The 27,708-nt window shown below is 58.5% G+C and overlaps 1 protein-coding gene and 1 pseudogene across 2 annotated transcripts in view; both read left to right on the forward strand.

Annotated features, from left to right (window-relative positions):
* Window positions 1–19,674, forward strand: part of TXNRD2 (thioredoxin reductase 2) — a 65,047-nt gene extending 45,373 nt beyond the window's left edge. For both annotated transcript variants that reach the window (XM_007975005.3, XM_007975006.3), the window contains exons 12-18: window positions 11,794–11,930; window positions 14,536–14,631; window positions 14,983–15,075; window positions 16,798–16,869; window positions 17,048–17,145; window positions 18,001–18,195; window positions 19,391–19,674. In XM_007975005.3, the coding sequence (XP_007973196.1) occupies window positions 11,794–11,930; window positions 14,536–14,631; window positions 14,983–15,075; window positions 16,798–16,869; window positions 17,048–17,145; window positions 18,001–18,124 (620 nt within the window). In that variant the 3' untranslated portion in view covers window positions 18,125–18,195; window positions 19,391–19,674. The remainder of the gene's footprint in view (window positions 1–11,793; window positions 11,931–14,535; window positions 14,632–14,982; window positions 15,076–16,797; window positions 16,870–17,047; window positions 17,146–18,000; window positions 18,196–19,390) is intronic.
* On the forward strand, window positions 694–11,787 carry LOC140709166 (uncharacterized; annotated as a pseudogene).
* Window positions 19,675–27,708: the final 8,034 nt, after the last annotated feature.

The following is a 27,708-nucleotide window of genomic DNA, read 5'->3' on the forward strand; positions in this document are numbered from 1 at the left end:
ATGTCACCTTCCAGGTTTAAGTCTTGATTTGTTTTGTTTTGTTTTGTTTTGTTTTTGAGATGGAGTCTCACTCTGTCGCCCAGGCTAGAGTGCAGTGGCAACCTCCACCTCCCGAGTTCAGGCGATTCTCCTGCCTCAGCCTCCTGAGTAGCTGGGGCTACAGGCACTCGCCACCACGCCCGGCTAATTTTTGTATTTTTAGTAGAGATGGGGTTTCACTGTGTAGGCCAGGATGGTCTCGGTCTCCTGAGCTCGTGATCCGCCCGCCTCGGCCTCCCAAAGTACTGAGATTACAGGTGTGAGCCACCGCACCTGGCCAGTATGCAGTTTTTCTTGAGCATGTTAAATATTTTGCTGCTTCAGGCTTTCCAGCTAGGTTTTTTTCTTTTTTGTGTGTGAAACAGGGTCTGTCTCTGTTGCCTAGGAGGAGTGCAGTGGTGTGATCATAGCTCACTGCAGCCTGCACCTCCCAGGCTCAATCAATCTTCCCATCTCAGCCTTCTAAGTGCTGGGATTACAGGTTTGAGCTACTATGCCCAGCCAAGCTAGTTTGTTGTTTTTAACATAAAAGTGATATAGATTTGAAAGTTTTAAAACTTGTGGTGACATACACATAACATCAAATTCATCATCTTAAGCATTTTAAAGTATATAGTTCAGTGGTGCTAAGTACATTCATATCGTACAACCAGCATGACCATCCATCTCTGGAACTTTTCCATTATCTCCAAACTGAGCTCTGTCCCCCTTAAACACTCACTCCCTGCGGCCCCTGGCACTCAGCCTTCGCTGTCTGTCTCCGTGGATCTGACTCCTCAAGGGATTTCATGTAAGTAGAATCAGGCAGTGTTTGTCCTTTCGTGACTGGCCCATTTCCCTTAGCACAGTGTTTTCCAGGGCGAGTCCATGTTGTAGCATCTGTTAGAGTTAGCATTTGTGTAGCGCGTGCCAGCATTTCGTTCCTGTAAGGCTGAGTTGTGTGCGTGTCCATCATCTGTCAGTCGATACCTAGGTTGCTTCCGTCTTTTGGCTGTTGTGGATCATGCTGCTGTGAACGTGGGTGTGCACAAGCTGCCTGTTTTCAGCACATAAAAATGATGCAGGCATTTTAAAGTTCTGCCCAGCCTTCTCGTGGCTTTCAGTATTTCCCAGTGGGTCCCTTTGGGCCTGGCAAGTCATCACATGCCAGGAGTGGCATCTTGCAGGCCTTTCCAGAAGTCACGTTTCGAAGGCTTCCAAAGACATCACCCTTCTAGTGCTGGGCAGAGGTCTGGGCATTCCCCGGCCAGGTGTGGGCTGGCTGCCACTTGCTGGCCATAGTCTGGTCTCACCATCTTGCTCTCTGTCAGGTGTGGGTCCGGTTTTGCATGGGACAGAGGCCGAGCAGGTGTGGAGAGTGTGGACACAGCCCGGGGATACCTATGCCCAGACCTGGGCCGGGGCTGTCCGAGGGGACTGGTGAGGGGCAGCTGGAGCCAACAGGGATCACCCAGACACTGCCCTGTCCCAGGCCTGCTACAAAGCTTTCATGTGGAGGCCATTGCAGATGGGCCACCCCAAGGAGGGCTGCGGGTCCTCGTCAGGGTGGGTGGCGGCACACACAGCATGCCTGCTCAGACGTCCTATCCGCCTCGGTGCCTGGCCGTCTAGTTTAGGCTCCTAGTTTTCCCAATTGCCCTGCCAACTTGCATGTTGAAGGCAGAAGCAACCTACTCAGTGTTGTTCTCCGAGGCCTTTCCGTGCTGAGCCTGGTATGTTGTCCCCTGCGAGAGCCCAACATCAGAGCCAGGGTGCCTCTCAGATCCCTGGCTCCACCTCCATCAGCTCACCGGGCTCACGTGGGGCTGGCTAGGTGTCAGTGTCCCCTGGGGGAGGGCTCCCTCAGGCACAAGCTGTGTCACAGGGTGATGCACTTCGGAAGCAGTTACTCGGAATGGGAAACGAGAAAGGAAACCAGCCTGAAGTGGCTGAGCCTTCACTTTTGTGCAGTGGGCACAGCCAGAGGTGACAGCTGGGGAGGACCTGAGACGCCCAAGTGCATGCAGGGCTCTCAGCCCAGAGGCGATCAGTCAGCAAGAGCAATGCTCTCAGTCACATTGTAAAAGTAGATTGTGAGTAAATTTATTATGATAAACACTTTGAAGGATTAGGTAACATTTTGGACTCTGAAGTGTACTGATGGTTCTCATCATAAACTCCACTTTATTTTTCTGTCAAAATTTATCCTCCTACTATCATTCCCAAATAAACTCCACTCTAAAGGGGAGGTGGCGAGTTTCTCCCTCCCACTGCGCCCTAGCCCTCCTCCTCTGTCTGCTGACATCTCTGTTCACCCACGGCATAAGGGAGCTCTTGCCATTGAGCTGAGGGGCAGCCCTCGACTGAGCCCACAGGGATGTAGCAGACCAATGGGCCAGGGGCTGTGTCCCTGGAAAGCCCGGGCGTCAGCCTGGCAGGCAACAAGCAAGGCACCTCCCTACTCAGCAGAGCTGCCATGGCCTGCACGCCCATCCTCCCTTGCTAGGAGTCTGTTTTATTTTTTCGTATTTGCAAAATGAGCATCCCCCCCAGACAGTCTGCCTGGCGTGATTGATGCTGGGGGTGGAAGCTTTTCGCAGTCCTTGGCCTCTGACCCTGCTTCCCGAGGGCGGCGCGGCTTCTGCACGCCTGCTGGGGGCCGCTCGGGCATGTGCTGACTTCGCTGCTGCTCAGAGCCAGGTTTTGTAAACATTCAGGAGCCACTTCCCAGGTCAGCAACTGCAAGCGTTTTCTGCCGGTTTGTACGATAAGCCTTTAACCAAGCTTTATTTCTACTTGCAATAAAGGATGATCCACTCTGGGAGGTTAAAATAAAGGGCCCTAGGGGCGGCACAGCTGGCAGTGCCAACATCTCCGACTCCGCTTCCTGTCCCGGGTGTGCACTACGTCCGCACAAGCTGGGCTCCAACAGGAAGCGGGGATGCCCCCATGCCCAGTGCACACACACACACAAGGAGCCCAGGTGCTGCACAGAGCTCCCGCGTGGGGCTGAGTGCTGGCCCTGCCCGTTGCCTTTGTGCCTGGCGCCTGACCGCAGCTGGCGAGGACCATGGACATTGGCATCGCGAAGTGGGCCCTGCAGTCTGGAAGCCGAGGAGGACCCGAGCCCCTTCCTCGATGCAGCCTTGATCTCCACGTGGTGGATTAAACATATTAGCAGTTAAAGCAGTTAATTGCTGTGCAGGGGGCCCCGCTCATTGTTTGTCTCTGAATCACCCGCCCACACCAGGTGTCTCAGATAATAGACTGGGAACTTCAGGGAGGAGGATTTCCTGTCTGCAGATGTGCCGATTACAGCGCTGAGTGAAGACAGTCAGCCAGCACCGCTGCGGGCTCGAATTCGCCCACTAAGTTAACCAGTTGTGGCCTGAATCCCTGGCTGTCTAGGGGAGCAGGGTGGGGCTGGGGCGTCCTGAGCAAATGCCTCCTAGTGCAGAAGCTTCTAAGTGCTAGTTGAGCTTAGATTTGGTTTTAAAGAAAGGACAAACTGCCTCTGGACTGCAGCCCTGAGAAACTGGAAGTTGAGATCGTCATGTGCCCCTTTGGCGTCCCCAGCCCCTCTGGACGATTCTCTGTCCCTCTCTTGAGGGTAAGATGCTGAAGGCTCTGGCGTATCCCTCCCTGCACCACGGGAGTCCTGCCCACGTCCAGAAGAGCCAGCAGACACAGGAGGGGACTCGCTGAGCCTGGGGATCCCACAGCCAGGCAGCTGTTGTGCCTGAGTGCCAGGGAGGGTGGCCCTGGGTCTGCCCGGGGGCCTTGTGGTATGGCAGGTGAGACAAGACCCAGGGAAAGAATCCGTCTGGATCTTACCCTGGCCACTGAAGCCATTTCCTCTTTGGGCTTTCTCTTAGATAACTCAGAGATGTCTACCTGTGTGTAAATCAGCATCAGAGCCTGAAACACAACATGCATGGAGTGTGGGAGCTTGGCTTCCCGGCTTCCTCCTGGTACCGCACAGAGGCCACCCGCACAAGCTGCCTGTGTATAGTCTGCCCCACGTGGCACGTGTGCCTGGACCACAGCCGGAGAGACTAGGGTGCCCAGGAGATGATGGGGGCTGGCGGTGCCCAGGAGGGGAGCTGTTGCCTGGGTGGGCTGCAGCCCGGAGCTCCTCTCTCCACCCAGGCACTGCTTGCTAGTGTGTATGTGGCAGGCAACTGTCTTTGCTCAGCTTTGCTTGGCTGATGGCTCCCGTACACCGCAGACTCAGCTACACAAGTCCCTGCGGAATGTCCCTCTGTTGAGTGCCAGGCAGCAAGAAAGGGCAGAAAGCAAGAACCAAGCCCCCTAGGCTGGGGATGGGTGGGAGCATCCCGAGCCTGGTGAGAGGGAAGGGGTGGCTCCTCCTGGATGCCCTCCGTGCTGGTGTGGGCGCAGCCGGGGCTTAGGGGCCGCAGTGGGTGTGGATGTTGCCCAGGCAGGGGGGCTGTGGTGGGCCCATCAGGACTGCTCTCAGGGATGTGCCTTGCTGCAGCTGCGTGAAACCAAGTTTGTGGCTATGCTCTTCCCGGTGGAGATGGGCCCAGCTGTGACCCTGGCACCCACGCCTCCATGCTCTCAGGGTGGAGTGGCCATCCCTGGGCAGGTGATACAGATCCGAGACCCCTCTTTTTTTTTTTTTTTTTTTTTTTGAGACGGAGTCTCGCTCTGTCGCCCAGGCTGGAGTGCAGTGGCCGGATCTCAGCTCACTGCAAGCTCCGCCTCCCGGGTTTACGCCATTCTCCTGCCTCAGCCTCCCAAGTAGCTGGGACTACAGGCGCCTGCCACCGCGCCCGGCTAGTTTTTTGTATTTTTAGTAGAGACGGGGTTTCACCGTGTTAGCCAGGATGGTCTTGATCTCCTGACCTCGTGATCCGCCCGTCTTGGCCTCCCAAAGTGCTGGGATTACAGGCTTGAGCCACCGCGCCCGGCGGAGACCCCTCTTTGATAGTCTAACACCTTTTTATTTTAGTATAAATTTAGTTTGTAATTAATTACATCAAGAGAGACCCAAATCTGTCTGCATGTGAGTTTGGTATTTTTTGAAGTGGAACCAAGATGAACATTCATGGAGCTCTTCCTATGAGCGGTGGCTGCGGCCTTCCCCGCCATACCATGTGGCCCTGGGCGTGCACTGCTGCTCCTGAGACAGCACTGTTGGCTCAGCCCTAGCTCATGGTGGTGCTAACACCTCACAGAGGCCAGGCCAGAGTAGCAGGAGGTGGCGCCCTGTGCCTACCCACCAGCCTGGTGCCCCATGCTTGGCTTGAGGGCCAGTTCACACCCGTGTCCAGAGCCCACAGCCATCTGACAGGCCAGCTGGCACCTGCATACATGCATGTCGAGCTGGGTCTTGTTACCACGTCATATTCAGTACTTGTGGTTAGAACTGAGTGGAAACCAATTTAAAAAAAAAAGAACAAGATGGTGAAAAGTCTTCTAGAGATAGGTCAGCACCATTTATACATATTACCATGCACCCTCTAATGTCTGCAGGTGTCCCAGGGCAGCCAACCTGTTACAATTGCAATTATGTTAACAATCGTTAAAGGGCTGAGTGAGGTGGCTCATGCCTGTCATCCCAACACTGGAATGCCAAGATGGGAGGATCATTTGAGTCCAGGAGTTCAAGACCAGCCTGAGCAACAGAGTAAAACCTCTTTTCAAATAATTAATAATACAATAATAATAATTGTTTTTTATTTGTTTGTTTTTGAGGCAGTGTCTAGCTCTGTTGCCCAGGCTGAAGTCCTGGGGCGTGATCTCGGCTCACTGCAACCTCTGCCTCCCGGGTTCAAGTGATTCTCCTGCCTCAGCCTCCCAAGTAGCTGGGTTTACAGGCAACCACCACCACATCCAGCTAATTTTTGTATTTTTAGTAGAGACGGAGTTTCACTGTGTTAGCCAGGCTGGTATCGAAGCCCTGATGTCATGATCCACCCACCTCGGCCTCCCAAAGTGTTGGGATTACAAGCGTGAGCCACTGCGCCCAGTCTAATAATAACTGTTAAAGCAATAATGACCACTCGCCATAGAGCACGCTCCTTCCTGGGGGTCCTCTGGGCCTGAGCTGGAGGCTGCGCCATACTGCAAGGCTGACTGTGGGGTCTCACACATCATAATGCACGCAGGCAGCTCGAGTAGGAAAGGCCTTTATGCTGCCTGTGGGGAAGCTCACCCCCATCCCCCGAGGAGCCTCCCTGGGTATAAGACACCCCGGGACAGCCTGGGGGTCCCTGGTGGCTGCTGGCAGTCACAGTGAGTGGCCAGTCAGGTCCCATTGAGGCCCCGGGGCTCACTCATTTATTCAACTAACGTGGCATCTCGAGGGGACCCGAGGCCAGTAGGGCAGGTGCATCCCCTTCCTGGGCTCAGAGCTGCAGGTAGGGGCCTGGGGCTCATTGAGAAGGGGCGATTCTGGGAAAAAAAAAAAAGAAGAAGAAGAAGAAGATAAGTATTTTAGAAAAATAAGCTTCAAGGATCTAACTCCATTTCCAAAGGCATATATACTCTTCTCTGTGCCTGGTTCCAAGGTGCCTCGTTGGGGCAAGTGGCAGGCCAGACCCTGTGAGAGTGGCTGGCTCTGGGGGCCACATCCCTCGTGAGACAGTTGCCAGCTGGCCCACAGGGCCTGTGTGTGAAGCCCTGCCCGCCTCGCATCGCCCACCGGCCCTGGAGCTTCCCACTCCCACACCCTCATCCTCAGGCGCAGTGCTTGGCCCCGGCTGCCTCTGTCTGGATCACAGCCACTGACTCACCCTGCTGTACTCCCGCTGGCACTTACCTCTCACCCGGGGCACCGCCTCCCTGCTCTTCTCTGTTGGGAACATGTGTCCCAGGCTGGCGTGAAATCAGAGGGCATGCCTGTTCTTCCCATCACAGATGAGAGAGGCGCGTAATACTGCATGTGACTGGCCGTCCCCTTGTCCCTGTGTCCATAAGAATAGGTGGGAGTGATCCATGGTAACTGTCTGGGTGGTTTTTGGGCTTCAGCCTTCTCTGGTCCCTCCTTGGGGCCAGGCTGGCTGGACAAGCGTGGTGGCTGCCCTCCATCTCCCGGGCCATTGACAGCAACTGGTGAGGCTCTCATTGTGATCAGAGGAGGGCTGCCCTTCCCGGCTGCTCCTAGCACTCCCAGGGCCATGTGTGGAGATGCGCTGTCCTGCGTCAGGGGTGCTGCACTGCTGGGCCTGGGGCTACAGGCAGCTCCGGGCTGCAGAGGTGCTCAGCCCAGTGCTTCCTGAGTGTCAGTGTTATGGGCCAGCCACACATATACATAGGAAGTGAGAACGTCCATTTGTACCTGGAATTACTATTTTTTTTTGCAGAAGGACAAACTCTGTTGGGCCCGTCAGCCCCAAGTCTGAACCAAGCCCAGTGGGCAGCAACGAGACCCAGTTTGCTACCGGCAGAGGCATCTCTGCAGTGGCAGGTTTGCCAGCGTGCCAGTGGTTGCCATCTCTGAAGGGATGTTCCTTGGGGCTTGTGGCCATACTCTGCACCACGGTCAGCAGCTCCTCTTTGCCTTATATGTAGTGGGCATGGCCTGCCTTCAGGATGGCTGGTCAGTTCAGCCACCACTGGCTCCCATGCCGACCACAGCTCTGTTGGCTGAGATGGTCCTCTTGGAGGGCAGCTTCATGTGAGTCACCTAGGGGAGGTGACTGCGGTGTAGTTCTCAAAGGCCCAGGTCAGTAAGTCCCGGTCCCAGCCTCTCCTCCAGGCAGCGCTCGATGGTACAGGTGTGGTGCCTGCGGGGAGGACACTGCCGACACTCAGCTGGGCCCTCTTGCTACAGTACACAAACAAACTGGCCCATGTGGAGGCCCTTGGTGGTGATGGACAGCTCTGTCTGCTGCTTAAACTGGTGTGGATCCTGGAGACCATCTCAGCAGGCGGATATCCTTCAAGGTGCCCTTGATGTAGCTGTGCTGGCCGGCTAAGTCCACAGCGTGCAGGCCCATGAGCCCTCGTGCTTCACATGCACAAGGAATACAGAGCTGGCACCCTTCCTCTGCCCACGAATCCTGTGGCCCACGATTGCTCATGAGTGCAGTCTGAAGAGCTGTACCTGGAATTTTAATGCCCTTGTTGTTTGCAGAAAATATGACAGAGTGTTATGTATCCATTACGTAATAAGCTCTTACAAAGCAGGAACATGGTGAAGATGCCTATAAATGCATGAGAAAAGGCAGAAACTGGCAATTTACAAAAGAGGAAATACGGTTCATAAACACGTGGCCAAAAATTACTTCATCTTACTAGTCATCAAAGAAGTGCAAATTAAAGCAGCATGACAGAGAGCGCTGTGCGCCGACCGCCCCAGGAAGGAACAGAGTCTAAGGACTGTCCTGCGCCCGGAAGCCCCCACTCAGCTGGCTGCCCTTCTTCTGAGGATCTGCCCCAGGAACTCAGCTGACACATGGCAAGCTGGTGCCCCAGGTCTCCATCCTGGTGGTGTCTAGGAAGCAGAAGCTCGAGAGCCACCAAATGTCCTACCTCAGGAGGGGCCATTCAGCAGCACTTGGCAAACACTGCACTGGGCGCTCAAGAGCCAAGGCTGCGAGGACGGAGCTGCAGGGAGCACAGAGCCCCCCCATGGGGAGGCCTGCAGTGGGCCGCAGGCACAGCTGGGAAAGCTCAGAGCACAACATGCAGGGGTGAAAGACACCGGTGCAGGCACCCTTCTTTCCCCAAATGGCCTGAGTGGTGCGCCTTTATCCTGGCGTAGGAGGGAAATGGTGGGGAGCTGACTGGGTACAGCCGCCTGCATCCTGCTGCTCACACCATTCGGGCCGCACTGGGTCCCCACCTCGGCACGAGTCGTTCACCCTCCTGCAGGGCTCCAGGCCTGAGCCAGTGGGGCCTAGGACACCTGACTGGCTGTCCAGCACCAGCAGGGATATCTGGCCCTTCTCTGGCCACTGCCCAGTCCTTTGCTTGTAAGACCCATAGTGGGGCTCAGGGCTTGGTGTCCTGTCATCAGGGCTGGCCACAGCTGGGGACGTGGCCCCACCCAAGTGGAACGGGCCTCTTCCCTGCACCCACTCCCAGCCACGTCCCACCGGCCCAGCTTCTAACCCCACTGTGCCCTCGGCTGCCCTCCTCAGGGCTGAGCCTGCTGCCTGCCACTGGCCACTCACTCTTCCTTGGCTGTTCTTTCCTGATGGGCTATGGAGTCCCTGCAGGGCCAGGTGTGTCTGTGCCACGCAGCCCTCTCTCCCCTGGCCATCCAGCCTGTCCTGCTGTCATGCTTTGGCTCCATCACATTCCCACCAACTTCCCAGAGGGATCCACACAGCATATGCAGAAGAGTCCCGGCTTTGGATGGGCCACCTAATTCCATGCCTCTTTTATCTCTTATGACTACTTTTAAATTTATTTCCTTCAGACCTGGGGACAGGGTTTGGTCAGCACCTGCAAGATCTATAGTTGCTGTAGTTACCATGAGGAACATGATGAGTGCCTTGGCTTCCTGGGACCAGCCAGGCAAGCATGCAGAGGAGAGTGTGGGTGCAGCGTCAGATGTTCTATTCCCGCAGGCACCAGGAAGTACTGGGTCTGGTGGGCTGGACACCAGGTTGGGGAGGGACCAGAGGACGGGGCGTGAGCCCCCTGCCTGCAGGGACCTCGGCCCCTCCTTCGTGCCCCAGCCCTGCCCGTGGGGCCCAGCTCCTTCCTCTAATGTGGGCTGGCATCCCCTGTGTCTGGGCTGATCCCCAGCCGGTGCCAGCCCTCCCGGCACCCAATTCCTGCGGCTGAGCAGAGCACAGAGGCTGGAGCCAGCCTCCTGCAAGCCGGCTTAGCCAAGTTTATATGTTTTGACTCCCGCCCTAGGACGGCAGCTGGAGACTTAAGGGTTCCCTTTCACGGGAGCTTCAGCTTCTAGATGCTTAGGTGGGCGCCACCCGCATGCCGGCCAGCAGCTGGTTTGTCGCAGCCACAACGAGCAGGGGACCTATGCCTTTGACGCCAAACTGCCTTTGCCATCGGCGGATCATCCTGAGCCCCTGGGAGCCGAGAGCAGCTGGGATTGGGAGGGAAAAGCTGCTGTGGCCGCCCGCCGGCCTGGCAAAGCCACACCCATCTGAGTTAGGGGAGGAAGGGACCTCTGCTGGCCGTTGGGCTGTGAAGAGGCCTATGCGGTACCCTCTCTCCGGGCCCCAGGCTATGTGGAGACTGGCAGGGGGCAGCTGTGCTGACCCCCTGGACTGGCCATCCCCTGCCCCTCTTGACCTTTGCACTCAAGAGCAGGATCAGCTGAGCCAGCTGCCCCTAGAATGGGCATGGTGTAGGTAGGACGCTGCCCCTTAGCTCAGCTCCCCTCGGCCCTGAGGTCTCTAGGCTGGGGCTGTGTGCCAGGCAGCCACGGGGGGCTGCAGCACGGAGCAGGCGGGAGACCTGCCTGCTAGCTCTGCTCACTTGGCCCTCTGCTAGTGGGTTGGGGGGGCTTGCTTTCCCCTAATAGGGAGAGACTTTCAGGCACTACCTGGGCAGAGGGCCAGACCCCAGGACTTCAGCATTGTTGGGGTACAGTCCAGGGTGTGGCCGGCTCCTCTTCAGCCTGTCCAGATAGGGAGGAGGCCATCGGAAGCCTGCAGGTGTCCTCGAACGAGGCCCCTCTGGACTCCCGGTCTCACTGCCTGATGGTATCAGGCTGCAGTGCTGCAGACAGATGCAGGGTGGCCAGGCAGGCCAGGTGCCAGCAGCTCCCCACGAAGGGCTGGTTTCTCTGGATGAAGTCGGTACCAGAGCCATTGGCACTGTGCTGGTGGCCCTGCAGCAGGGCCTGAGGCCTGGGCATGTGGAAGGTTCTGGAATCCCACACTTAGCACTCTTTGATGTCAGGGAGCCCCAGCATTGGCAAGTGCCTCTTCCTTTCCCGCATGCCAGGAACCAGTCTAAGGCCGACTCGTTTCCGCGGGTGGCACCCCGCCTTATCTCCTGTGCCGGCTGTCATCTGACCAGCGTCTGTTTCAGACCTGCCTGCCACCTCCTGCAGAGGCCAGGAGCCCCTCTACTCTGCTGGTGCTTCACATTTGGCCAGTTCTAAGTGGACATTCTTTTTTCTTGAGACAGAGTCTCACTCTCACCCAGGCTGGAGTGCAGTGGTGTGATCTTGGCTCACTGCAACCTCCACCTCCCGGGTTCAAGTGATTCCCATGCCTCACCCTCCCAAGTAGCTGGGACTACAGGTGCGCACCACCACACCCAGCTAATTTTTGTATTTTTAGTAGAGACAGGGTTTTTTTTCTTTTCTGTTTTTGTTTTTGTTTGTTTGTTTGTTTTGAGACAGAGTTTTGCTCTTGTCGCCCAGGCTGGAGCGCAATGGTGCAATCTCAGCTCACTGCAGCCTCCGCCTCCTGGGTTCAAGCGATTCAGTCTCCCGAGTAGCTGGGACTATAGGTGTGCACCACTATGCCTAGGTAATTTTGTATTTTTAGTAGAGATGGGGTTTCACTATGTTGGCCAGGCTGGTTTTGAACTCCAGACCTCAGGTGATCCACTTGCCTCGGCCTCCCAAAGTGTTGGGATTACAGACGTGAGCCATCGCGCCCGGCTGAGACAGGGTTTCATCATGTTGGCCAGGCTGGTCTCAAACTCCTGACCTCAGGTGATCCGCCCACCTCGTCCTCCCACAGTGCTGGGATTACAGGCATGAGCCACCGCACCCGGTCTGTAAGTGGACATTCTGAGAAATAGTTTAAATACAACAGCTCTAGGTCAAAGCCACTGAAGATGACCTTTCAGCCCCCTCTGTATTTCCTTCAGGTCGAGTACCAGACACCAGAAGTCTGAATTTGGAGAAGGCTGGGGTAGATACTAGCCCCGACACTCAGAAGATCCTGGTGGACTCCCGGGAAGGCACCTCTGTGCCCCACATCTACGCCATTGGTGACGTGGTGGAGGTACGGCATGCGTCCTGGGACCAGGCCCCTGCCCCTGCCTGCCCCACCACCCCTGCTCGCTGGGCTCCGGCTGCTTCTGTCCTGTGGGAGAGAAACAACACTTTCTCTGATCACAGAGGCTCTGGGCCAAACCCCAGGGCCAGCCTGCCTGGAGTTCTGGGGCAACCTGGACTTGGGCCTCAGCTCTCTGCCTTTCTTTTCCTTTCTGTGGCGGGAATATGGAAGGCCTAAAGACAGCTGCAAGCACCAGCAGCGGACGCCTGTGCTGGGAACTGGGCATGGGTCAGTTCTGCACGCAGGCCCCAACCCCTGGCAGGTAGGCTGGAGGCATAGGCTTAGAAATGCCACCACCAGACATGGCCTTGGGGCCATCCTGTCCCCACAGGGTTGAGGCAGGTCCAGTTTGGGCCCACCTGGCCCCGCCCTCCCCACCTTCGTATCCTCTGGCTTGCCTCTCTGGGTGTCACACCGGGACAGGTCCTTTGCTCTCAGCTGCTGCTGTGAAGATCAGCACCAGTCTTTCCTGGGTGGGGGCTCTGGAGCCCTCCTTACCCATGGCCCCAGTAAGGGACCTGGGTGGTCAGTCTTGGGATGCTGCACCCCGGCAGCCTCAGGAGTGCTCTGCCTGTCCTGCATGTGTCCAGTGCCTGCTGCTGAGAGTGGCTCTGGAGTGTCCCTGAGAGCTTCTTTGTAGCGAGACCTGTTGGTGTCAGCGTCCTGGGGCTGCGCAACTAAATCACCATACACGGGTGGCCCAGAACAGCAGACATGGATTCTCTCACGTTTGGGGGCAGTAGTCTGAAATCAAAGTGTCAGCTGGGACTGGGTGCAGTGTCTCATGCGTATAATCCCAGCACTTTGGGACGCCAAGGCAGGCGGATTACTTGAGGTCAGGAGTTCAAGACCAGCCTAGCCAACATGGTGAAACCGTCTCTACTAAAAAAATGCAAAAATTAGCCAGGCGTGGTGGCACGTATCTGTAATCCCAGCTACCCAGGAGGCTGAGGCAGGAGAATCATTTGAACTCGGGAGGAGGAAGGTGGAGGTTACCATGAGCCAAGATCGTGCCGTTACACTCCAGCCTGGGTGACAGCGAGACTCCATCTCAAAAAGTGTCAGCTGGGCCAGGCTCCCTCAGAAGCCTCTGGGGTAGGACACCTCAGGCGTCCCTCGGGTTGTGGCTGTATCACTCCTCTCTCTGCCTCATCATCACGTGACAGTCTCCTGGGTGTGTCTCTGGGCCCTGATTTGCCTCTTACCGTTTCTCTGTCATTGGATTTAGGGTCCACCCTAATCCAGGATGACTTCATCTCCATCCTTACTTTAATTATATCTGCAAAGAACTTATTTCCAAATAAGGTCACACTCTGAGGCTCCAGGCAGACCCAGCAGGGTCCTGTAGGGCCCATCTAGCCGTCCCGATTGTGTGGACAGAGCACGTGACTCCACATGCCTCGGCCACCCTGCAGCCCCAGCTTGCTTAGCTGGATGGTTCAGGTGCTCAGTGTGATTTCTGCAAGCGCAGCCTCTGCGTTGCACCATGTAGGTGCAGTGGTCTCTGATTGCATGGTCTGTTGCATCCTGTGAGCACTGCACCCTGAGACAGTGCCACATGCATCTCTGTGCACAGCGGGAAGCCTCCCTTCTGTCTGGGAATCTGAGTTTTCCCTCTGCAAGTGTGTAGCTCCCAGGCTCCTGCGTTGGAAACTGTAAAATTTCAAACTGTTGTGCCAGAAATGCATGGCACACACAAAGGCATTCTTTATTTAAACATTAAATCCACTCAGTCAGAAAGGTCATTCTGAACAGTCCAAAGAGTTAACACCCAACCGGTGGTCCCTTGAGCGGCTGGGAAGAGCCTGTGGGCGGGGCGGGGGCTATTGTTTAATGAGATGTTGTGCGCTGTGCGCTGTGCGCCGCCGCCGGGACGTTTCCGCAGTTAGTCAGGCCTGCTGGAATGCGCAGGCTGCGCTCTGAGTTTATCTCCACGGATCTCTATGCATTTCTGGAATGCCAAACAACATCTGCATTTCCTGCTGCCAAGGTGATTGGCAGCCCATCCCAGAGGACGGTGCTGGAACCCCCAAGGCGGGGGACACCCTGGGACGGAGGGGTCTCCAGCACAGCGACGTTCTGATTTGGAATTTGTTGTGGACTGTGACGTGCAAGTCAAGCTGCACGTCAGGAGTGTGTGGAACGCTTTGGGGTCCCTTTTCAGCCGGGGATTCCAGTGAATGCAAACGGTAGCAGGGGCTCTTTTGAGCCTGGTCATCGGGCAGCCCTCCGAGGTCAGCAACGTGCAGAAGGGGTTTGCAGAGAAGGCTTGAGCACGTGAGGGTGGCACGGCCAGCCTCATCGGCAGCGGACTCCTTTCCCAGGGCAGGGTGGAGGGTAGCAAACAGGAGAATGAGTGACCTACCTAGGTCCCTGGGATGCCCCGCAGGGGGACGAGCTCCAGGGGGAGGCTTTACGTCACCGTACTCGGTGCCAGTGTTGGGGATTTTCTAAAGGGAGATGCCCACTCGGGGGGCAAAGGGTGGTGGCATGGGGGCTGCATATAACCCCGGACATGGTGCTGACGTGGCCCCGCTGTGCCTTCCCCAAGGGGCGGCCTGAGCTGACACCTACGGCTATCATGGCTGGGAGGCTCCTGGTGCAGCGGCTCTTCGGCGGGTCCTCAGACCTGATGGACTATGACAATGTGAGTTCTATCTAGCAGACGCCACGTGCAGCCCGGGAGAGACCGAGTTCGAGGCTAGCTCTTCTGGGGTGAGGGGCTTTTGTGCGCTGTGTGTCTGCATGCAGGTGTGGGCATGCGCGTGTGTGCGCTTATGCGGGGGTGTTGTGCACACGTGTGTGTGCAAGCATGTGTGTGGGGCTCCGTTCTGAGAGTGTGGCGCAGGCGCGGGCAGGTGGGTCGCCTGTTGTACTTGCAGCCTGCTCCAGGCACATCTGGGCCTGGTCTGTGATCACTGCCCTTTGTGTCACATGCAATGGGGACCTTCGATTTTCGGGGCCCAAGGGCCCTCCCTGACTCCAGATCTGCTTTCAGGTTCCCACTACCGTCTTCACCCCGCTGGAGTATGGCTGTGTGGGGCTGTCCGAGGAGGAGGCAGTGGCTCGCCACGGGCAGGAGCATGTTGAGGTGAGGCCTGGGAGCAGTGCAGCTGAGGACAGTGGCGACTCCGCGACCTCACTCCACGCTCTGGGTGGAGGCCTTGTGAACAGGGTGCCAGGGTCTCTCCTTTCCAGGGGCCCTGAGCGGTGGCTGTGTGTAGCAGGAAGGGACACGTTGGGAGCAGCCCCAGAAACGGGGGTGCCTGGGCTTTGGCAGCCTTGGGGTGACTGGGCTTAGGTGCCTCTGGTCTCTGCCACCACGTGTCACAGCAGTGAGGGGAAGGCCCTTGGCTGCTTTGTTCTGAGGGCAAGAAGCCCTGTGGCCCAGAAGCCCCCAGCCCCACCCCAGCCATGCTGCAGGGGTGCCCAGCACCAACTGGGTCACCACCGTGGTGCCACCTGCTCCCCTGCTGAGGTCAGCTGAGCACTGGCCCCACTCCAGCACACAGCTGCTTATCCCTGAAAGCACCAGGGCCCCGAAGGTGCCTCTGTGCTGTCCCCACCTTGCAGGGACTTGAATCTCACTCGATCCAGAAAGGTTTCTCCCAGGGGCCTCCGACCTCTGCTTCCACCCCCACCCCCTAACCACCCTACACCTCGTCTTCCTGGACTGCCCAGGTTGTCCCCCAGGCAAGAGCCCCCCACCCCTCGCCCCCCACCACATCCTGACACCTATCCTCTTCCAGCTTCTTCCAGGCTCAGGCACTCACCCTGGAGGAAAGGGGTTTTCATCGAACAAGGCTGCTTTGGGGGTCTGCTGTGGCAGGTGGCTGTGGCTCTGGGGTGGCCTGGAAGAATGCAGGGGCTCTGAAGCCTGCCGGGCCATGGTAGCTGGAAGCCTTCCGTGCGGTTTCATCTTGCTGCCGCGGCAGCTTGCAGGCACCCAGAGAAACTGGAGCCTGTGGCCTGGGTGGTGGGGCCTGGGGCCTTTGGGGATGAGTCACTGGGCTCCAGGGCTGGCCCCTTTCCCCTCCACCCCAGTCCTCTCCATCAACAGGACAGGCCTGACAGGCCAGCCTTCCCCGAGGCACTTTATTTGCTATTTTTGTTTGATTCATCACAAGTGCGCTGGGACATATGTTCCTGGCATTTTATAATGTTGTTTTATGTTTCACGATGTTGAATGGCCAAATACTCTTTGTTTGTTTTCTTTTCAATTCTGTCTTAGTTAGAACAATATTCTCTGAAGTTCCATTAATTAATAATGGCTGTGCAGCACATGTGAGGGCCCCGCTCATTTTTTACTTGGCCGCAGCCCCGGACACGCTGTCAAGCCCTTCAAGGGTGCTGAAAGCCTTTGTCCAACAGCTCCGGCTCTGGTGTGGCCACAGCAGCCTTGCTCCAGTGAGGGCCAAGGGAGCACCAGGGTGCCCGAGGGAGCCGGGTGGTTGCCTGCTCACCCATTCTTGCCTCTGCCGTTGGTTTTGGGGGAGCTATATCCACACAGGTTTGCTGTGCCCAGCCTGGGTGCTTGGGTTGCCTGATGCCTGCTCTGCTGCTATGGTCTGTGGGGGTCCCAGGCTTGGGTGGAAGAGGGTCTGTCCTGTAGAGCATGGCTCCAGCCACTGGCTGCCTGCACACACCCTGGGGCCAGCCAAGCCCTCCTCCCCATCCCAGACCAGACCTTCAGGCCAGATGGATGGTTCCTGCCCGTCATGACCGTGCCTTGCCCATGCAGCCTGTGGGAGCTGCAGGTGCCACAAGGTTTGTTTGTCCCAGCACTGATCCAGGGGTGGTATCCTGTCCCCAGGTCTATCACGCCCATTATAAACCGCTGGAGTTCACGGTGGCTGGACGGGATGCATCCCAGTGTTATGTAAAGGTGAGCATCCCTGTGGCCCAGGGTGCTGAGGGTGAGAGGGAGGGTGGGAAAGAGCCCGGCAGGGCGAACACCCGAGGGCTGGCCCCAGCCATGCCCCCCAGGCAGGGTGCAGGGTGGATGCAGGGTGGACGTGACCCAGCCCCCTCCTGGGCTGGTAGCTGAGATGTGCGGCTTTCAGATGGTGTGCCTGAGGGAGCCCCCGCAGCTGGTGCTGGGCCTGCACTTCCTTGGCCCCAACGCAGGCGAAGTTACTCAAGGATTTGCTCTGGGGATCAAGTAAGTCCCGAGGAATGCGGGCCGTGATGCGCAGCCGGGTGTCCCTCGAGTGCCAGCAGTGCGGCAGTGGAGAGCTGCTGCCTCTCTTGCTGCATTTATGTGGCCTTTGCGGGTTTGCAGCAGAGATTCCTCAGGCCCTCCTCAGACAGGGCGGGTTCAGGGAGACAAGGGGCAGCTCTGCCCCAGCCAGATGCTGTTGAGCCAGCCAGAGCCAGGTGAGGTGTCCACTGTGGCTCCGGGTCGCTGCTGGGGCCCTCGCCCACCCGGCCAAGCACTCATGCCACCATGAGCAGGGCGCCAGTGCCTGGAGAGCCACCCCAGGGCTGCTGCATGTCTTCTGGAGCTGGGGCCATTGCCCGGGTCTTGGGCTCAGGCTGTGTGTTTTCGGTGTCCCAGGGTCAAAGGAAGCCGTGGCAAAGGCTCTGGGTGGGTTGACAGGGGTAGTTGGAGGTTGGGACATTGTGCATGGCCTGAGAGACGTGGCTGGCTGGATGTGGGGCCTGGGGGGCGGTGGTGTGGTGAGGTCAGGATGCGCTGTCTGTGGGTAAAGCAGAGAGCAGAGGCCTCAGGCAGGACTGTGCCTGGGGGCAGGGGATGGAACAGCAGGAAGCCAGGCCAGGGCAAGCCAGGGCGTGGCTGGGTGGGAGGTGGGCTAGATGAGCACTGGGCATCTGCTGGGAGGGAGGTGGACGGCTCCCACAGGTGTGGGCAGGGGTCCTGGCTTCTAGCTGGGGGTTAGGGGACAGTGAGGAGACCAGCAGCCTCCAAGGCCCTCCTCTTCCCAGGGATGGGATGCTGTGGACCCCTGTCCCTGTGCTGACCCCCGCCTGCCTCCCCCATCCCCCATCTGTGCAGGTGTGGGGCCTCCTACGCGCAGGTGATGCGGACCGTGGGTATCCATCCCACATGCTCCGAGGAGGTAGTCAAGCTGCGCATCTCCAAGCGCTCAGGCCTGGACCCCACGGTGACAGGCTGCTGAGGGTAAGCACCATCCCTGCAGGCCAGGGCACACGGTGCGCCCGCCGCCAGCTCCTCGGAGGCCAGACCCAGGTATGCAAGTGGGGCCGGCTCTGTGTTTGAGGACAGGGCACATGGCAGGGGTGCAGGAGCCCTGGCCATGGGCTCCCTCCAGGTGTACAGCAAGGCTGTACCTGCCACAGGGATGCTCCGTCCTGTAACCAGGCCACATTGGTGACAGGCAGGAGGAGAAGTCCCCAAGGGCCCAAACCTCCCCGAGGAACCCCAGACCCCAGCCTGGCCACAGCTGCTCCCCACACATAAGAGGTCTCAAGAAACAGGGCTCATCCGTAGGAGCCTGGCCCAGGTGGATGCTGGCGTGGAGGGTGTCCGGGGCGGGCTGAAGTCGGGCATCTCAAGTTGCTGCTCCACAGGCGGCTGCAGTCGGGAAGCTGGCCTCCCACCTGGCTGCTGCAGAGTTCAGCGCCCGCTTGTTTCCCTGCCTCCCAGAAGGTGGAGACGCTGCCCTGTGATGGCCGGCCCTGCCCAGCCTGCCCCACACATTTGGTTCTGTTTCAGCTCCGCAGAGTCAGGCTGGCCGGGGGCGTGTTGTTCATCCTCTTCCCAGGAGGAAGAAACTGGCGAGGGCTCCTGGCCTCTGCCCCAGGGATGCCTGTGCCAGAGCCCTCTGGCCTCGTGGTCTGACAGTGCCTCCTCCGGCCAGGGCTGAGGACGGGGCTGGGGCAGGGTGGGCCCTCAGCCTGTGCCATCCAGCCCACCTGGGGCACCCCCATGGCTGTCAGCCTGTCCCGGGGTTGGGGGTGTTTGGGCTCCATCTCTCCCCTGGGGCTGAGGTGGAGACCAGGCAGAGCAGTGGGCTCCCCACAAGATGCCTGTGGACAGGCTCTGGGGTCCTCATGGTGCCGAGGGGCTCTGGGGAGGCCTCTCTGGGGGTACTCAGGGCCCCCTGCTTCACTGTGGCTGCCTCCCCCCGGCGGGGCCGCGCTTGATAGGAATAAACAAAGGGCATCCTGAGGAAACTCTTATCAGAACATTGCACCTCCCAGAGCTGTTTTGTTAGGAGCCTGCTATAAATTTTTATCATTTCAAAATATTTTTGTAGCACTGCGTCGCTCCCTGTGACACATCGCCCTGGGGTGGGGCCACTCTCTGCAGGGTTTGTTTCTCACCCGTCTCTCCCTTGGGGGTCCCTGGGTGTGGCTGTGGGAGACATGACCAGGCTGATGGGAGGGGTGGGTGGCTGCCTTGACCTTCCCGTTGTTGGCAGGATGGCTGCAGGCAGGTTTGGAGGGCCTCACCCCTCTCCTGGAGCGCCTGTGAGACGGTCAGCGTGGAGCACAAGTGCTGGACAGGTGGCCCGTGTGCCCCGCAGGGATGGCTCAGGGGACTGTCCCCTCACACCTGCACCTCTCAGCCTCTGCCGCCTGGCACTCCTTCTAGGCTCCTGCTGCCAGATGATGACGACCTGGGTGGAAACCCACCCTGTGGGCACCCATGTCCGAGCCCCCTGGCATTTCTGCAGTGCAAATAAAGAAGGTGCTTTTTCTGAAATGTGCTCTGCCTGTGGTGTCCCTGACGGGCCCCCAGGATCGCCCAGGTGCGTGGGGTCTGGCCAGGTCACCGGGCCCCTCTTAAATCATGTGCAGCCCAGGGTCCGCTGGGGCCCCTTGAACTCCTGAGCACAATTCCGAGCAGCCCTGGGCAGAGGGGAGCAGCCTTGCAGTGCTGGGGACCCCACCTAGGCAGGAGGTAGAGCCACCCCACCTGCCCCACAGCTGTCTGGCCTCTGGTCTGAAGACGCCCATTGAGGGTTTTTCCTGAGACCTCTGCCTGGTCTCTGCACCTTGAAGCAAGAACGGCAGTCCAGCGCCAGGCAGGCTCTCGGGAGGGGCGGCAACACTGGCTTTGTTCTGGAACAGCCCGCCAACGGGCGGGCCCATGATGGGAGGTAGCAGGGCTGTGTGAGGCTCTCTGTCCCTGGATGTCAGTCACTTTGCTGGTTTCCACTGTGGCCCTCCAAGTCAGCTTGTCGACTGCGTCAGGCTAATCCTGTGCATTGAGGCTTGATGGGCTGGGGAGCGCCTGTCAGTCACTGCCGAGAGACAGCGCTGACAGCCACGGCCGGGCCCTGCATTGTGCTGGGGCTTTAGCGGTGGCTAATCGCGTGTCTTCCTTAAGAAAACATCACTTAGTCTGCCGGCCCTGAGCCCTGGATGGGACCCTGCTTGTCAGCACAGAGGAATGCCTTTGCGCCTTAATGGGCCTGCAGAAGCCCGACTTGCTGTGTGAAGCGTGCGCGTGAGCTCTCAGACGCCCACTTAAGATGCCAAGTGCTGGGCCAGGCCCTCCCACAAGTGCAGCTCCTGATCCGCCATGTCCCATTTAACGCACGGCTGGTGGCATGCCTGGGCTGGATCCTGTGGGTGGGGCTTGCCTCTAGGCCTGCAAGTTTTTTGCCTTGGGGGCACCGCAAGGCCGGGAGGTCGGCCTACACCTGCTGCCTGGGCTCTAGGGGCTGGCTCTGGGCAGCAGCCAGGAGGGGGCAGAGGGCCTGTGGATTCCTGGGCCCTGGGATCAGTCCCTGCCAGGGAGCACAGGGAAAACTTGAAATGGCCTTGGTAGTTTTGTGGTGATGGAGAGGATGCAGCTGTGTGAAGCCTGAAGTACACGCTGGGCGGCACTCTGCCAGGAGGGCCTCTCGCCTCCCTGCCCGCCCAGCCGACCAGGAGTGCCTGTTGCTGGGGGCCTGAGAGCCACCCACACGTCCATGTCCCCACTGGCCCCTCCAGGTGGTTTTCCCTGCGTGCCCCTTCTTCCTGGAACACACCGTGCACCACATACCTGCTCTCTGTGACCTCAGCTCTCCCGCGCCGTGTGGCCCATTCAGCCGGCCTGCGCATCCCCTAGGAGGGACCAAAACGTCCACCACACACATCCCAGGCAGCCGTGGGTCCTTGGGCTCCCGCTGCACAGGGGCTCATACCCTCCTGGTAAGTGGCAGGCAGGGGTCCAGCCCAGTTTACAAGCAATGGGTGCTGCAGGCAAAGAGCTGCCACAAAGAGGCCAGCACTGCTGCCCCAGGCCCTCTCAGGGCCGGTGCTGAACTGGCAGGCACCTGGCTGCAGACCAGGCCCAGGGGACCCCACAGGCACTGGCCATCCCCACACCTCACTACTCTGGTGGGACACTGGCCCAGAGCCCCCACCCAGGCAGCTGCACAGCCAGGGCAGGAACCAAGGCCCAGCAGGGCAATGTGGGCAAAGCGGCCGCTCTCCCAGGCTCCCTTGCCCAGTGTGGGAGCAGTGTCCTGGGCCAATAGTGATTTCGATCCTGTGTTTCCCCGGGGACAGCCCAGGGAGTACAGAGCAGGGTGGAGCCAGAGCAGGGTGTTCTCCACCTGGCCCCGGGGCCGCCTTCCCGCCTTCACATGTTTTTATGGTGCAATGAAAATATGATTTTAATTCCTCAGATTGTTCTGTGTAACCTGCAATTACCCGCGGCGACATCCTGCACACTTCTGCTGTGGCACCAGATTTCGCAAAGACGTGGGAGGGGGAGGAGTGGGCAGGGGGTGCTGCCCAGCCAGGCTGAGTGGCCCCCCTGTGCTGCACCCTCCACTCTGACATGGGGCAGTGTCACCTTCTCCTGCCCCCAGCACCCCTGAGTGACATTGGGCAGTTCCCAGGCCCCCTGGGTGATCCACATGCAGGGGAGGGGACACACAGTTATGGAGGGCTTCCAGGGCCAGAGCGGGGCAGCAGGGGAGGGCAGGGCTCTGAGGAGTGGAACAGAGGGTACAGCAGGGGTCATCAGCTCAATGGGAGGGGTGATTGAGATGCTCAGACTGCAGCCCCCCTCCCTGAGCATGCTGTAGCCTCGCTTGTCCCTAGCCTCAGCTGACAGCCATCGGGCGCCTCGGCCCTGCTCTCCTGGCCGTGAGGTGACCTTAGTGCTGGCTGGGCCCTCAGGCAGAGCTGCCCCTGTGAGAGCAGCAGCGTCAGGCAGGGCTGCAGTTGAGAGCACCTGTTTCCTGGCCTCAGGTTTGGGCTCCTCCCACAGGGTCTTGGCACATGAGCTCACCTCGGCTGACACCTGCTTGCCTTACCTGGCCCACGGCCACTCCAGCCCCAGCGCAGCAGCTCAGAGGTGCCACCAGTACCTGGTCCCTGGGCCCTGGTCCCCTCCCCAGGTTGAAGCAGGCCCCAGGGGCAGGCCTGAGGCCCCCACCTACCCCTCACACACTGGGCAAGAACTGGAGGTGACCCAAGACTTGTAATGAGGGATGCCCTGAGGTGGCTGGGCAGTGTGCCCACCGGGGCAGGGCCATGAGGCCACACTAACCCTTGCAGGCCCTATTGAGGCTCCAGGTGCCTGGGTCACCTTGGATTGAGGCTCCATCCTAGTGGCATCACCACCCCATGCTCGTGTCTCTCCCCAAGAGAGCACAGGTTGGCACCTGGCTCCAGTGGGTGGCGTGAGAGGCGTGTTGGTGTCTGCGTTGGGCTGGTGGGTGGGGGCTACTCCTGCCTCCCAGAGCTCAGAGCTGCCTAAGCCTCCTGGTCCCGGTCCCAGGCTGCTACCCCACCCCGTGTCCCTCTGGGAGCCACTTCTCCTCCCCAGAGTCCCTGAGTGCCCCTGCCCTGGGCAAGAGCTCTTCCCGCCCAGCCTGATGAGACCTGCTGGCCTGTGCCCACCTGCCCTCACTCATCGCCACTTCCCGCCCTTGGGCCTAGTCAGGGTCCATGAGGGTTGGTGTAAGTCATCCACTGGCAGACATGGGGATCCCCACCCTCTGGAGCAGAAAGCAGCAGGGGGTGCACACCCAAGACCAGCGGGCCAGCACCAGTGGCCAGGGCAGGTGGCACAGTCCCTACAGGTATCAAGGCCCGGGCACAGGGCCCGTTGAGGTAGAAGCACGTTCCTCCATGGGCCCAACCCCAGCCCCATCAGGAAGCAACTCCCTCTGAACTGCCTCTCCATCCAGATGGGCCTGGGCCAGGTCTTGCTCTTGGGCAGTAGAGAAGATGCCCTCTCCTGGCCCCAAATGCACAGGCTGTGGACCTCCCACCCCACGTGGGGGCGTCAGCTCAACTCACATGGAATGAAGACTAGAATGGGAGTGTGGTGTGGTGCTGTCCCTTTCCACAGCCCAGCTGCCCCCCAACCTGGGACTGCTCTAGCCGGGCCTGGACGTGGGCCCCCATGCCACCAGGGATGCCACAGCCCATCCACCCAGCACCCTGGCCCCTACCTTTGCCTGCTTGGTCGGGCCAGGGAGCCAGCCAGCTGCTGAGAGAGACTTCCAGATCCCACTCCTTGAGCTTCCATGGAGCCCCAGGCAGCAGCCCCACACCCATCCTGGTAGGGCCACTGGCACACAAGACCCCTCCCATGGGCCCCCCGCCTGCGTCCTTAGGCTAGCCCACCTCTGTCTCCCTGGCCCTCCCCTCCCCAGCCCTCCCAGCGGAAGTCCAGAGCTCAACAGAGCCTGGCACGGGAGCATTCTATGCCCGGCCTAGTCTCCTTCCTCTGCCACCATCTTTGAGCTGGGCTCTCTGGCTGGGCACTGCATGGCCCTGCAAGCTGCCTGAGGTCCTTCCTGTACGAGGCAGGGGCGTAAATAAACAAACAGGTACACGCTGGCATCCTGGCTGCCACCCCGAGCAGAAGGCAGGCAGGGAGGAACTGGCTCCATGTGCCCCCATGTCCCTCTGCACCCGGGCTGAGGGGGCTCCCCGCTGTGCTTGGGGCTTCTGGGCTGTGCTCTTCCAGGCAGGATCCAGTGCTCCAGTGCTGTGCAGACCCCAGCTCTGCTTTGCCCCTGCCCAGACCAGGTCCCACAGGGCCGGCTGTGGGGAGCCAAGCTGCTGGTGCCCCCTCAGATGGGCTAGAGAAGGAAGGAGCTCAGAGTGGGAGGCAGGCAGGCAAGGGCCTGTCCAGCCACAACCTGGAATGTTCGACTTGGGAAATAACTGGACAGAAGATTCAACAGGCAAGAGCTGCCATGAGACTGATAACCCAGGAAACGAATGTGACGCAGCCCCGACGGGGTTCTGGGAGGCAGAGCGTGGGAGGGATGGGGCCCCAGACACCAGGGAGCTCCTGGGGTCTCACCTGCAGCAGCTCCCTGAGCGTCAGCCACAGGGCCCACCTCCAAGCCCGGCAGGCGTGGCTGGCATGGTTTTCTGTTCCCAGAATCCACCATGCAGGGTGAAGTCTGGCTGCAGACACCCTGCACTCTGTCAGGCAGTGACAGCATCCAGCTCGGGCTGGCACTATGGGTCATCAGGGAATACAGGCAACAGCAGCCGAGACTGCCTGCGCTGGCCAGGAGTGGAGGATCGGGGTGCCACACCCACCCACACGGTGCCCACGCCCTGCGGCCAGGTCCATGCACTGAATGCCACTGATTGCTGCTGTCAACACCCTGGATGGATCTTCCGGGCAACTCCGAGAGAGAGAGGCAAGACTGTGGGCCCATTTTCCAGATGCTGCTCCTTAATCCCTGTCCACTTGATCACGGGAACCGTCAGGGCTGCAGCTTCAGTCCTGGGCCTGGTGCCCGTGGGCCCTTGGTGCTTTCCTGCAGGTGCAGTTGAGCCTCACTCCTGTCACACACTGACCACCGTTCTGTCCCTCATCCTCCCCTATGCCTGCTCTCGAGGCGCAGCCTAACTCCCTCGAATCTCCCTGACCTCTGGTCCTGCCGCCAGAGGGTTCTGGAGTCCTGCTTGTCGTGGTCCCCCGCCAACCCCCTGTGCCTATGAGGACAGCGAGGGGGCCATCTGTGGGGTCCAGCAAAGCACCTTAGACCCGAGCCTGCCTGATCCCAGCCGTGATGTGGTGTATGGTGCTCGGGTTACCCTAATCCCGAAACCCAAGCCGGCGTTCTCAGAGCTTTCCCTTACTTCCCAGTGAGGGAACAAGCAGAGACTCCTGGGAGACAGAAGAGAACGTCCTCTGCTGTGCCTTTTGGTTGGCAGCTGACTCCCATGGGGGCAGGGCAGGGAGCTGGGCACCCACAGGAGTGAAAATTCAGGCCCAACAAACCATGTGTTCAGGACATAGAGGAGGTGCAAAGCCAGCGGTGCTGGTGCAGCAGGAGCAAAGCGTGGGGCAGACCTGGCTGAAGCCTGGCGAGGTCCTGGCCTCCAGGGTTTCATGGGACAATGATGGGGCCTTGTGGTTCTACAGAATGGAACTTTTTTCCCCCTAACTAAAACTGGAATCTTTTTGGCTTATAACTGATGATGAAATACACCAGATGCTTGAGAATCAAGTGGAGCCACAGGCAGGAGGTGGTGTGGCCTTGTAACTCAGCAGCTGGGGGCGGAGCCAGCTGTGCCTAGCCCTCTAGCCTGGCTGCTGACCTCTGACCCAGCTGGGGCTCCCAGGGCCACCCCTACACTGGGCACCCCAGCTCGGAGCGGGAGCACCCCACAGGCTCCCTTTTTATGATTATGTTGGTGAGGCCACGCATGCTGAGGACTGCGAAGGGCGCCCGTGTCTTCTGCATCATGGTCTCCCCGAAGCAGACAGAGTTAGCTCCTGACCTACAAGGGTCACAGTGTGGGACAGAATGTCAGGAGAGTGCAGCGCCATCCGGATGTGTTCTCTTCAGGCCGCCCGCTCGATGAGTGAGGAGACCGAAGCCTGGACCCCCAACGGGCCCCCGGGCTGTGCAGTAGCGGACAGGCCTGCCACCAACGTCCCTGCCAAGGCCTCAGCACCGGGTCCCTGCCCATGGGAGAGGTGAGACCTCCGCAAGGCTTCAATGGCTCATTGTTCTGCCCACGGTGGCTGGAATTGGGCCGAGTGATTATAATAATAAAGTCCTAACAGTCCGCCTGTGGTTGGGTTTCCATAGCTTGGGGAGTATTTGATTTTCAAAGCCTTGGTGGGGCGGAGATACCATACCAATGCAGCAGGCGCTTCCCATCAACCAGTTCTTTACAGGTCAGAGTCTCCCATCCAGTGCCTTACCTCTCTGGAAAGGCACCGTACCTGTCAGCTCCCAGGTGCCCAGGCATGTCAGGGCGGAAGACTGCACCAGGAGGCCCAGACACAGCGGGGACGAGTCCCGCCTTCACCAGCTCAGACAAGCTCTGATCCCACCCCCCCACAGACGGCTGCCGTGGGGACCAGACGGCCGGCTGCCGCAGTGGGGGCGCCCAGCGGGTGGGGACACTGCTCTTACTCCTGCCTGGGACTTTTTCCTGCACCCGCCTTGTCTGGCCTCTGTGCCTTTGCCCATGCTGTTCCTTCAGCCCCAAGCTGTGCCTTCCTCTTTCTGCCCTGGCTAATGCCCCCTCATTGGTTAAGATTCAGCGTACAGGCTCCCCTCCAGGAAGTTCTCCCTGTCGGCTGGCAAGATGAAGCACCCGCTCAGGGCTCCCACAGAATGCTGTTTCTTGATTACTCTAAAGCCTGTCTTTCTCTCTTGCCCTGCAGGAGCCTCCCTTCTTCACATTTTTGTCCCCAGCATGGTACCTGGCACATAGTAGGTGCTCAAAGCATGGCTGTCAAGCATGGCCTGAAGGCTTTATGTTATGTTTTCTGTTTCTAAGTGTCCATGGTTGACAGGGTGCAGTGGCTCACTCTTGAAAGCTACTCAGGAGGCTGAGGTGGGAGGAACACTTGAACCCAGGAGTTCGAGGCTGCAGTGAGCTATGATCACACCACTGCATGTACTACCTCCAGCCTAGGCAACACAGTGAGACCCCACCTCAAAGAAAAAAGCAAGGAAAATTCTAGGACAAAAAGTAAAGGTAAAATAACAAGTGAAAATTGGAAATTTAACTGGATGGACTTTATTCTTAAGAACAGATTGGAGATGGCAGAAGTAAGATGGCAATGAACTTCAATAGAGTTTTTTTAAAAGTTCTCCAATCACAAGAATAGAGAGTAACAAGATTAAAAAGAACAATGAAAAAACAGCCTTAGGGACCCGAGCGACAATATTCAAACAACTCACATCATGATGTCTCAGAAGGAGAGGAGAGAGCATGGGGCAGGAAAAAAAACTGAAGAAATAATGACCTAAAGTTTCATGAATTTGTTGACCAACATCAAGGAATCGCAGCAAACTCCAAGCAATATGTTTAACACAACCTACTGGTGGGTTGTTTTTGGCTATTGCTAATGAAGCTACAACGAATGTTAATGCAAAGAAACACAGCCAGGCCTATTACAGTCAAACTCTTGGACGCCTAAGATTAAGAGAAAACCTTGAAAGCAGCCGGGACATATTGCACATGCCCAGCGACGTCCCATCAGGAAAAAGCGTATGGTCAGAAAGAAGAAAAAGCCACCTCCAGGCCGGGCACAGTGGCTCACACCTGTAATCCCAGCACTTTGGGAGGCCGAGGCGGGCGGATCGCTTGAGGTCAGGAGTTTGAGACCAACCTGGCCAACACGGTGAAACCCCGTCTTAAAAAAAAAAAGAAAGAAAGAAAAGAAAAGAAAAGAAAAAGGCAACTCTGAGATCTATGTGCAGTGAACATACTTTTCAAACCCTAAAGAGACGTAAAGGCATTTTCAGATGAAGTCAGCCAAGATCACTCCTTACCAGCAGACCTGCACTAC

This window comes from Chlorocebus sabaeus, chromosome 19 (genome assembly GCF_047675955.1).
Source record: "Chlorocebus sabaeus isolate Y175 chromosome 19, mChlSab1.0.hap1, whole genome shotgun sequence".
Taxonomy (NCBI): Eukaryota; Metazoa; Chordata; class Mammalia; order Primates; family Cercopithecidae; genus Chlorocebus; species Chlorocebus sabaeus.